This window comes from Centruroides vittatus, unplaced genomic scaffold (genome assembly GCF_030686945.1).
Source record: "Centruroides vittatus isolate TY-2023 unplaced genomic scaffold, ASM3068694v2 contig_882, whole genome shotgun sequence".
NCBI lineage: Eukaryota > Metazoa > Arthropoda > Arachnida > Scorpiones > Buthidae > Centruroides > Centruroides vittatus.
Genome location: NW_027122574.1, coordinates 3,745,908 through 3,757,685, shown reverse-complemented (window position 1 = coordinate 3,757,685; position 11,778 = coordinate 3,745,908). Strand labels below are relative to the sequence as shown.

General features: G+C 32.0%; 1 protein-coding gene across 1 annotated transcript; it reads right to left on the bottom strand.

Moving 5' to 3' along the window:
- Positions 1-144: 144 nt before the first annotated feature.
- LOC136983391 (phospholipase A2 isozymes PA3A/PA3B/PA5-like) lies at positions 145-5,142 on the bottom strand. The gene is made up of 2 exons (XM_067280104.1): positions 4,502-5,142; positions 145-412 (listed from the first exon to the last, which is right to left on the bottom strand). Exons 1-2 carry the CDS (start codon positions 5,050-5,052, stop codon positions 220-222), a joined length of 744 nt encoding a protein of 247 aa, XP_067136205.1. The 5' UTR covers positions 5,053-5,142; the 3' UTR covers positions 145-219.
- Between the last annotated feature and the right edge of the window lie 6,636 nt (positions 5,143-11,778).

Genomic DNA, 11,778 nt, shown 5'->3' with positions numbered 1-11,778 from the left:
AATACGTGACGTATTTTACGTCACGTAATCGATTGCGGTTTCTCGTGTTTGAATATATTACACATATTTAAATCGTCAATCTTAATCTAAAAGTCACGTTATATTTTTCGTTTATCATCTTATATAAACAATACAATAAAATAGTTTTTAAAAATGTAATTCTTTATTGGATTTCGATACAATGAAATTCAATTAATTTTTTTTAATTAAAAAAGTCAATTAATAATAAGGGGGCGCTTTGAGTAGAGCCCTAGTTTGATTCTGCCATAGGAGGCATTTCCCCCACCAAGACCATTTGCTACAGACATTTTCAGTGTGGAATACAAAACATTTGGTTTGGACTACGTTAAAATATAATCTTCCGATGGTGTTCGCTGTCGGCGAATTGGCCAATTTCAAACAGGCGCGAAATCTGAAAGATAAAATAAAAAATAAAGTTAAAAGTTACTTTGATTCAATATAACTTAACGATGTTAGACTTCGTTCGGCACTAAATCAGTGACGACGAATCTTGCTAAATTAATGATGTTAAAGATTTTGAACACAGTTTTAAATCTAGTTTGAATGAATATAATGATAACAGGTTCTGTTTAGCATTCGTTTAAACCAATGCAATGGCGCTGATGCTAATTTATATCAATTTTGAGGCAATGCGATGACGATGATGATAATTTAAACGAACGCAATGATTCTAAGCATCTTAATACTAAATTCTGAATCGATTATGCTTGATGATACTAATATAAATTTTTGAATCGAGTTTTAATCGATATGTCACAGTTCAGTTAACATTAATTTAAATTAATGCAATTATCCCAAACTTTATTAACGCTAATTTAAATCAATAATATTAGATGTTATTGACACTAATTTAATTTAATTGAGAGGGAGCGATAGCAAAGCCTCTTCGATGTAACAAGTGCCTCTCCGTGGACGAAGTATAAAGATTACCTTCTCGTGTGGACAGAAAACCGTTTTATTCTAATTACACACTCACAGATATCCTTTCTCTTTCATTCACACACGCATCCGTACGCAAAAGTACACCCTTACACACATTGAAATGTGTCATGGCTAAGGGTAAGATACAGCGAAAGATAATATATACGTATTAATTTTAAAATTTTTATTACAAAAACACAACGCTCAGTTCTATTGCGATATGACAGAGTAGCGCGGTGTCTGTAGTTTTGAATCAATATAATGAATGATACTAGATTTTGTTAGAAATGATTTAAATTAGAGTTTATTGAATTCTAACAGGTCGATCGATTCAAAATGGTTTAAACTGAAATGAACTGAAATTTAGTGTTATCAGTTCAGTGCTAACACTGCTTTTACATTAATTTAAATTAATGCTAATCGTTGACAGTACACATTAACGCCAATTCTGAATCGGTGTAACGCTGTTTGGATTAAATAAACTAATTAACACTAATTTAAATCAATCTTGAATCTATAAACGATCAGTATAATGTTGCCAGACTCTAGCATTAATTTAAATCAATATAATGATACTGCGCTGTGTTAACGCTTATCGATCCAAAGCGCATAAAAAACGCTTTAAAACTTTAAATATAAGATTATTAAATGATGATATAATTTTAAAAAATTAAATATATTTTGTTAATTTGATTCCACATTATCTTAAACACATTAATTTTATTAGTTTTACTAGTTATTAATTTTTTGCTTAAAGTAAATATTTTTTTATGTTTACTTTAAGTAAACATTTGCAACGTTGACTAAATATCAGAAAAAATATCAAGTATTATTGATTATGACTATGAATAACATTAATTTATATTCGTAATTCTATTAAAAAATTAATTTTTAATTATCATGACGCGGATGACTTAAATTTGAGTCATAAAATGGGGTTTACGGCGTTTACTTAGAAAAATTGAATATAAAGTTGTAAATTTCTATGAAGGCATTATATATTTATATGTGTGCTTCAATATGTAAGGGTAAACCGTCAACATGCACAATATTGTAAATATTAATAGAAGAAATTCAATTAAATTCTCTTGAAAATAGATAGTCCTTAGAAAATATGGGTGATAAATTATATCAAATATTTATTAAACTTTAATGATAATTAGTTAAAAATGTAATTTTCTTAACGACGATTGGTTATAGAAATTGATGTAAATTCTAAATTGAAGTCATTTATTTTTATTTCACTTAACAGTCTTTATTAATGTAACTTTATTATTTTTTAACTTGTTTAAATAGTCACAAATATTTTGTATCCTATAAATCATAAAACCTTTTCTTATAATTTAATTAATTTCGGTCTTTTCATCACTTCTAATAACCGTGTTTGTTAAAAACCTTGTTATATAATGGACACAACACAATAGTACTGTATTTAACTTTGAATTGATTTGGATTATTTGACATACAAATTTTGATCTCTATCTATTCTGTTATCTATATATATATGTGTGTATATTTAAAATAGATAAACACATTTTTATGTTGTTTTTCTTAGATTCGTGTTAAAAATTCATTCCTGGAGTTAACCTAACTACAAACAAATCTATTCCTAGGTGTATTTTTTAAGTTTTCTGTGTTTTCATATGGGTTTCTAAATATGTGTTCTCGTGTAATTTTAAGCATACTCTTAAGTAATCAATAAATATCAAGCAATGGGATCGGTTAGTATATACGTTAAAAACAATAATATTTAAAAATAAACGAGTTTCAAAAAATTAACTCTTTTTTATCCGATTTCGAATGAGCTAAGAAACAGTAGTGTTTCGTCAGTCTCTTAGCTCATTCGAAATCGGATAAAAAAGAGTTAATTTTTTGAAACTCGTTTATTTTTAAACATTTCACAATTTTTAAATATTATTGTTTTTAACATACTCTTAAGTGTTTGTATGTGTTCCTTATTACTTCTAAGTGTTTCTAAACTCCGTATCACACTAACCAATATGATCAGTTCCGATATCATCTATTCGAACTAAAAATCAAGGACTATCGGTAGAAGTTGGTAATTTTTAGTATGCCTGATAATTCTCATTATCACGTCATTTGGACAACTAATCTGTTCTAAAGGGACAAGTGTTTGTTATAACCAACCACTGGCGCACCCATGAAGATCAAGGAGCCCTGGCCCCCTCCAAAGAAGAAGGAAAACAAACAGTAGACAATTTTTCAAAAATCTTTTCCTAATTAAAATTCATTTTTATTTATATTGTTCTATTTCTATACCATTTATGAATTATCAATCACATAAGGTGAGAATTTTATAGAATTCGCATTAAAAATTTTTTTATCCGTTCAACCCGGCTCCTCCAAGAGTAAATCCCGAGTGCGCCTCCGTAACCAACAAACAAATTATCTGCAATCGCGATTATTTTAAACAAAATGGCGGTACTGGAAGTTGGAATGAAAAAGAATTGATTGAATTAATTTGTGGAATTTATGAAATCCAAAAGATGTTCAACATAAAAGAAAATTAAACGAATTAGTTACGAAGAAACACCGAAAAAATTAAAATTATCGAGATCACAAATACTGTAGTTGATGTTTTAAAACCGGTTAGGATACATATTGTAGGCCTACTATTTCATAAATTAAAATAAATTATGATTGTGTGTTAGCTCATATACGACAGTCAGAAGAACAAAAAATATATGCGGTACTTTTTGTTCTTTGTTTCGTCGTGATACCGTCTTGAAAGTTGACCTGACTTTCCAAAAATGTTGAAACCACATTGTTTTCATTATAAAAGAGTTGCGGTTTCAATATTTTTGAAAAGTTAAAAAAACGTTGATTTTTTGTTGGGTGTGGCTGGTTGTTCGAATCTCAGTGCCACACACCTTAAGTAGACCTATGTGTATTTTGGGAAGAATTTGCAACGTTTTGTTTCCCGAGGAACAATTTCTTTTTCCTCCTCATTACCGGAATCTGTGCTTTATTCCACATACAAATATAATAATGAGTTTCCGATATCATAAATAAAATACGCATATTAAGAATTATTATATTATTATAGCGCTTCTTATTATATTTTAGCTTTATCGTCGTAAATTGCTACTCAATAACAATAATATAAATTAAATTTTAAATAAAAAAATTTTAAAAAATTAAGGGACAATTTTACAGCATTTATTTCATTTAATTCATTACAAAATTACAGGTCTGCTATTAATTACTAAACATTTTAAAAAAATTAAATACATTTTTATTTAATTACTCAATACATTTAAGTAAATTAAATAACTTTATTTTTACGTTATTTTTTAAAAATTTATAATGTGTTTGTAATAATAAATTAAGGACAGGCACAAGAGTCCTTCCTATGCCTTTCGTACTTATCGTTCGATTATATTAATCTACTAGCAATTTCTTACTCGTGTATGTTAACACGAAAGATTTTAAGAGATCTAACGAATATTTGGCCATCCCCGTAGATAATATCCCTAAATATATTATTTTCTAATTTTACAAAAATTAATTATTTAAAAGAAAAACAAAAATGGTTTACCTTTCATCGCAATCGCAGTGGCTAACGGTGTGAAATCTGTAATTAAACAAGTAATATTTGTTAGTGAAGGCTCGAATAGCGTAAGGGCACATGTCGTGATCTCTGCAACAACGATCCGAAGCGGCATTATACCCCAATTGATTAAATTTCCGTACGGAACTTCCAGAACCACACCAATTGGTACCTGGATACAGAAACAGATCCCTACGATTTCGTTTGTTGAGTGACGGACGAACGTGACGACGGACGAGACGACAGTTTTCCTCTAATTCATTATAATCCAATACGTTGACGTAATCGGCAGATATGTGGTTCAAATGGATACAATTCACATCGAAGCATTTCTCCATCGATTTCGTGTCTCCTAGGCGTTTCGAGCATTCGAAATCTTCACGAAATTTGTGTCTGAAATTTCCTATTGCGTTACGATCGTTGTAGAATTCGCAATCGATTAATCGATCTTCGGAATTATAGATTAATTGTATGAAAGTTTCGCTATCGGTCACCTGCCGCCTTACGTAATCTTCTGAAGATTCTTCTGTAGTTTGCATTTTTGCAAGGGTATGGTGCCAATATAGACGAACCTCTTTGATGCCTTCAGGTAGATGTTTGGTGCATAAAAAGTTACTCGTTGTTTGCTCCGGTGAAACGAGTAAATAGAGGATAAAGGTGAACATGATGACGCGTTAGTCTGCTCTACGCGCTGTTAGAGGGGCACAGATACGGGGTGGACTTACACTACAACGCATTCTATAGGATACTAGTTGGTCTTATCCGAATTTTACTGTCATCTGACGATATACACTTTGCAGGAGGTAATGTCACGCGTGAGAAATTACACTAAAATTCAGTTAAAATGCGCATAAATTTTCTTTTATTGAAGCGATTATATTGTCACTTTAATATACATAAATTAATAGAATAATTTAATTATAATTAAATTATATTAAGACTTTTAAGGTCTATATATTTTTACATTAATATATTTTATTAAAATGTAAAAATTAGAATTTTATATTAATTTGTTTGGGCAGTTAATACGTAAATGATTCTGTTATGTTATTAGGTCTACATGTGCCAAAATTAAGTAAAATATGCGAATGTGGCATAAAATATTTTACGTAAAAAGAAGTTATAATCGATCCTTGAATAATTTAATATCTGGTTTAATTGTCACTAAATAGTAAATTATTTTAAAGTTTACGATTTTATAAACTTTTACATAAATTTAAACTATACATTAACTTATTACTTTCCCTAATGGTACCTTAATTTAACTTACTAATGTTCTAGAATAAGTTTACAGCGAGGTATGATATCAATAAATAAAAGTAAAATTACATTTTGCAGCGCAAGAATTCCGATAAGAAACGTTGTTCTTTTTTTTTCTACTTATTTTTCCTCCTCAACTAAAGTATTCATTGGATTTCGGCTTTTTTGTGATAACTTAATTCACTTCTTTTGAACGACTCGCAAGGTAAAGCTGGTCCTTTTCACTACCTTACAATCGCGAGGTGATTCGATTCGTTGTAGTCTATAGACGAGAAAGGTAAGTGGAAAGAAAAGACGTCCATCTCGATTCAAACCGATACATTGTTATCGAAACTTCTAACAAGAAGACCAAAAATTCTTCCTAAAACCATCCACAATAACATCGATGAATTATGCCATTGCAGCTACGGCTGTCAACACTCCCATTCTCATAAATATAGCTACTTTTTAAGCGATGTTCGATACTTAAAACTCTAATAAAACTAAAAATATCTATTTTTCTTAAATTTATTTAATTCATTTACAAGATCAATTAACTCTACAACTTAAAATAACATCCGATAAGTTAATAATATTGTAGTTTTGTGAGTGGGAAAACTCATTCCATGTCGTGAAAGACCACCTAAACAACACAATAAGAAGATTTCTACAAACAGAATAGCTCACAAATATACAAATTTCCATAAAATAGTTTTGAATCTATGTTGGAATCCATCGATAAATATTTTAGAAATCAAAATATAATTTGATGATTTGCTGGTTTTTGTGTAGGCCTATTTTACTTTTGTACAAAAGTTTAAAACAAATTTTTGTGATTCGATGAACAGTTTTTAATTAAAGTAATTATAAATCTTATTTAAGGAAATTATTTTATGATTAATAATTTTTTATCCTGGGCAAATCTTCCAACTACCGAGTCATCATTTTCCATGAAAAATCCTACTCAGTTTCTACTCTCCAAGACGTTTTACTTTGAAACTTACGGCGTAAATCTTTATTCCACGTTTGTGAATTAGTGAATCTTTTAAAAACAAGACACAAAACAATGATTATATTAAGTGATAGTCAGCCATTTCTATCTTCTCAAACAACAAACTGCGTTTTTTGTGGATCAATGTGAGAAATTGGTTAAATTTCATTAAAAATTTGATGTTTTTTAAATTTTAAATTTTATTTAATTATTTTAATTATATTTTTTACAAATGGACGTTTTTGTTGTCTTGTTACAGCTAATCTAGGACAGGAGTGAGCAACCTTTTAAGTATATTAGCCAAAATTGCCAAATGTGAGATGCGATCTTTCCTCATGTGCCAACCGAAATTTTCTTATGAACTGATTAAACGGCTACTAAAATAGTTGATAGTGTTTGTTTCTTTATTGCACTTTTATTTCGTGTCGCTCTAAAAAATAAATAAATAAATATATAAATTGTATTCTATTAAGTTAAAATATACAGCTCGACGAAGATGACATATTTATTTTTTAAGGTGAGCCCTAAGTTGTATGCCGGAAAAAATTCGTTGGCGTGCAACGTGTGGCACGCGCAAAAAGGGTTGTCCGCTTCTGGTCTAGGAGATATTCAACTTCGATAAATTGCCATTAAAAGTAGAATCAACAGATTTGCAGTTAATCACAAAGGTTTTTAAACTCTCAGATTCAGATGAATCTAAAAAATCTGTTTACAATGACTATCGTGTTGGAAAATAATGAGTGACTCATCTTTACGAAGATTTAGCTTGTTTTTGAATGTCACATTTCTCTCGGCTTAAGCACAGTGCGATAAAGGAACGATAAAAGAAATAAAAAAGTTTAACCTTATTCTCGGCCTTTATTTCTTTACGAACACTTCTCACTACGATTTAATTTTCTTTATTCAATTACAAAGAATACTTAACGCCTGTCATATAAACGAAACATACGCAGTTTGACATTTTGTTTTCAGGAGTAGCTAATGATTCTAATTTCCCTGTCTCTTAAATGTTTCCTCCATCTCGATCCGCTGTTTTTCTTTTATTTATCACAATAGATCAATGGCCAAGAAACACATTTCAGCACAAAATGAGGCTTGAATACAAGTAAGATCAAGAAAAATCACTAGAATTAGGATACATTTTATATCTGCTGTCGATAATCCCACGTTGTATACATAAATTAAGAGATTTTAATAGATAAATTTTTAATTTATAATTGAAATTCATATTTAATCCTCCAAATAATTTAGTTCAATTTCTGATAAAATCGAAAAGTACATCTCATTCTTATCTGGTTTTGAGCCGACTCCTGCCATTTTAATCTAAATTGTAGCAATCGTAACTCTTTCGGAATTACGGATCTTTCCTGTTGAAGCATCTTTGATGGCTCTTTACTGAATAAGACCATTTGCAGGAAAAACGTGTCTTAGGTGCAGAAAACTATATAAATCAGTAGAAAGTAGAGAGACTAACACGAATCGCAAAAAAAAAAAAAATTAAAATTATATAAAACTTTCTAAAAAAATTTTATTTACAATAATCATCTTAGCTCGAGGATAAAATTAAAATACTGTCGCGGAGACAAACGGCAACCAGTCGTTAGGAACACAAAGTGGTGTTTATTCACTCAGAGGATGTACAACTGCTGCAGCTTGCAGTGCTGGAACAATAATCGCCCTCAACCTGAGAGCTCGCGATCATATACTGTGAGGACATGGTTAGAATATGTAAATGATAACAAATTACCATGTGTTCTCAGATCGAGAGAACGTACATACAGAAAAAAAACATCATCAAAGGGGTTCGAAACGGGAACCTCCTTCCGACGGGCAAAGACGCTAACCCCTGCACCATGAATGACACAGTAGAAAAGGTGAGCCGCGGCAATATTACTAAAATCGGCGATATTAAAATTGAACAACTTAATTTAAATTAGATAAGCTTCAAACCTAAATTTGCGGCCTGTAACATGAAAGGATACCGTATACGTTTTTATAATTGTATTTATCACAAATTTCTTAACGAAATTTTACAAAAAAAGGACTACTTTAGCATTTTGAACAAAACATTTGCAATTAGTTAATATTCTGACGTAAAACATATGACGTAACGCGTGACGCATTTATTGTAACGTTCGACCGATTCGAATTCGTTCCATTTCGAATCGCCGGTGCCATCTTTAAATAGAAAGTTTTCCGTTACAACAACTAGTAATAAAAAAAGACGGAAATCTATAAATACACAAGGTCGTAATAAAATGCACGTTAGAGTCACAAAATTTAGTTCAATCTCATACCGAACCTCATTAACCAAAAACGATAAAAAATAAATACTCGCCCTGCGCGCGATTTAATAAAACGGAACACAGAAAGCCCTCTCCATCTCCGGTCGGCTTCTTAACTCGAGCGGGCCTTAAAGAAACGAAACACAGAAAGCCTCACCGTCTTTTGCCTTCGACCCGTTCTTGTATCTTCGTTCCTCGCCCTAGGAAGGCCTCTTCGCCCTACGCGGGCCTGTTCGCCTTACGGGACTTTATTAGAACGGTGTCGACGGCCGCCTTCGACCCCCGTTCTTGTATCTTCTTTCTTCGCCCACGGAAGGCCTGTTCGCCCTACGCGGGCCTGTTCGCCTTCCGCGGGCTTTTCTAGAACGAGATGCTGTCTTCGTCTTCATCCGAGCGAGCCTTAATGATGCAGAACACAAAGAGTTAGTTTGAGTGAAGAGTAAAGAGTAACTCGAATAAAAAGGCCAACGGGAAATTTCATGTCTACGCGAGCAAGCCTAGGAGAGGGGCGACATAGAGAGCCCTTTCTGCCTCCCGTACATTACTTAATCACAATTTGTTCTCAAATCTCAATGAAACGCGGAACTTTCGAACAAATTTACCCTTAACAATAGCCACCTACAATAGAAAAAGTCAACAATGCATTCTAACAATTCGTTACGTATTGTTAGAATGTATTGTTTAGAACGCGTGACGTATTATGATCCCGTCATATTTTTACGTCACGCGTTACGTAAAAACATTAATCGGTTTGAAATGTTTCACAAAGGACTATTTTATTATAATAATGTTCATTAGAAACAGGATTACTTTATGGTTTTTAAGTTATTCTTCTGTTTTCTAATAAATAAAATTATAGAAATGTCGAATCATTTATTTATTCTAAAGTAATGTTATCTGTATTTTTGAAAATCCAAAGATGAATTTGTAATGATTGTGGCCCTTTGCACGCCAGGTAATGGTATCAGAATGTATTACAGTAATTCACAAATTTCAGAAATGTTCGACAAAAGGTGCTTAAGCTTTAAAGTGGGTGAATAAAATTTCTGAAATTTTTACAGGGTGGTTTTTTTTTTAACTCTTTCCGCCCTGTGGGCACTAAGAGGGCCTCTTATAGTAGGCCCATTATGGGTTCGGCCAGGCCCACAATGGGGCGACCGGGTGGTGAGGGACGGGGCCCGACATATCCGAACGGACCACCCCCCGAAAAATTCCTGGGGATTATTCGACCCGTTCGGATTCGATCCCGGGTCCCCCAGAGCGGTAGGCTGCCACCTTGACCGCCCGGCCATCCGGCCTTACAGGGTGGTTCATTAGGGTAATCGATGATATTAAATTTTGGCGGTTAAAGGTCGAAAGGGTGGAATGATATTGCTAAAAATATTTACAATACATTTATGACTTAATTAGTTTTATGTGGTTTGATGGGATACGGCAACGCAATACATTGGTGATCGGTTAAGGTTGGATGTTTTTCGGAAGGATTTTTTTGTGCGGAAACTGTAATAGGCCTATACTTAGGTGTTAGACACTTGAAGAAGAAAACCCGGAAAACTTCACGCGGAAAGCACGGGATCAAGGCCACAGCTAACTAGTTTTTCCTACATAAGTTGGCAATTGTCAGACCAAACTAAACCACTTTTCAACCAGTTGTAGGGAGAGGCTGCTTTATTAATTGTAAATAGTTAAAACTAAATATAGTTAAATAATGATTAAAACTGGTATTTACACCGACTGAAACTAAAACTGAAATTTAAAATAAAATCAAAATCAATTAATTGATTTTAATTTAAACCGAAGCAATTGAAACATAATATTTCGGAAAGTAAGGCTAAAATACTTGTCTGTCTTGATTGATTTGGTTATATTTCATCAAGGCAGAGTCGAGTTTATATTTATAGTTTTTTCTGTAAAGTGATGGTTTCGGTTTCGGTTGAGGGTGACAGAACATTTTGTTTCTGATATAACAGTATATAAAATAGATATATAGATATAGATAGATAGATATATAGATATAAATAGAGATAGATATAGATATTATATTTTATGTAATATTATCTATACCTATTTATATATAGATAATATTACATATATTATCTATAATATTATAACAATAATTATTATATAATATTATAACAATTATATTGCATTTGTAGGTATTTTTATGCATGAAATACAGCTAAAGAGGTAAAAAAGGCTTTGTTTTGGGGGTCGAAAACGGATTGTTTCTTAAGGGAGAATCTATTTCGGTTTTAGAACAAATCCGTTTTCGAACAACTTTTAGGAACGAATTAAGTTCGAAACCCGAGGTTTGACTGTACAGTTATTGAACGGAAAAAGTTATGCCGAGTCGCATTAATTTCATATCTCTGTGGAAATGTTTTGGATTTGTTTTTTTAACCTGAATAAATAAATAATCTGTATGATTTTTAACTATTATCATTTTGGCCGGATGGCCGAGTTGTCACGGTGGCAGTCTACCGCTCTGGAGGACCCGGGATCCAATCCGAACGGGTCGAAAAATTTCTAGGAATTTTTGGAAGTGGTCTGTCCGGATATATCGGGTTCCATCCCTCACCACCCCATTGTGAGCCTAGCTGAATCCTTAATGGGCTTGCCAAAAGAGGCCCTCTTAGTGCTCACAGAGAGGAAAGAGTTAAAAAAAAAACTATTATTATTTTTCAAATTAACGTTTTGGCTAGTATCAAACTTTTAAACACTTAATTGTGCTATTTATATATATATAAATA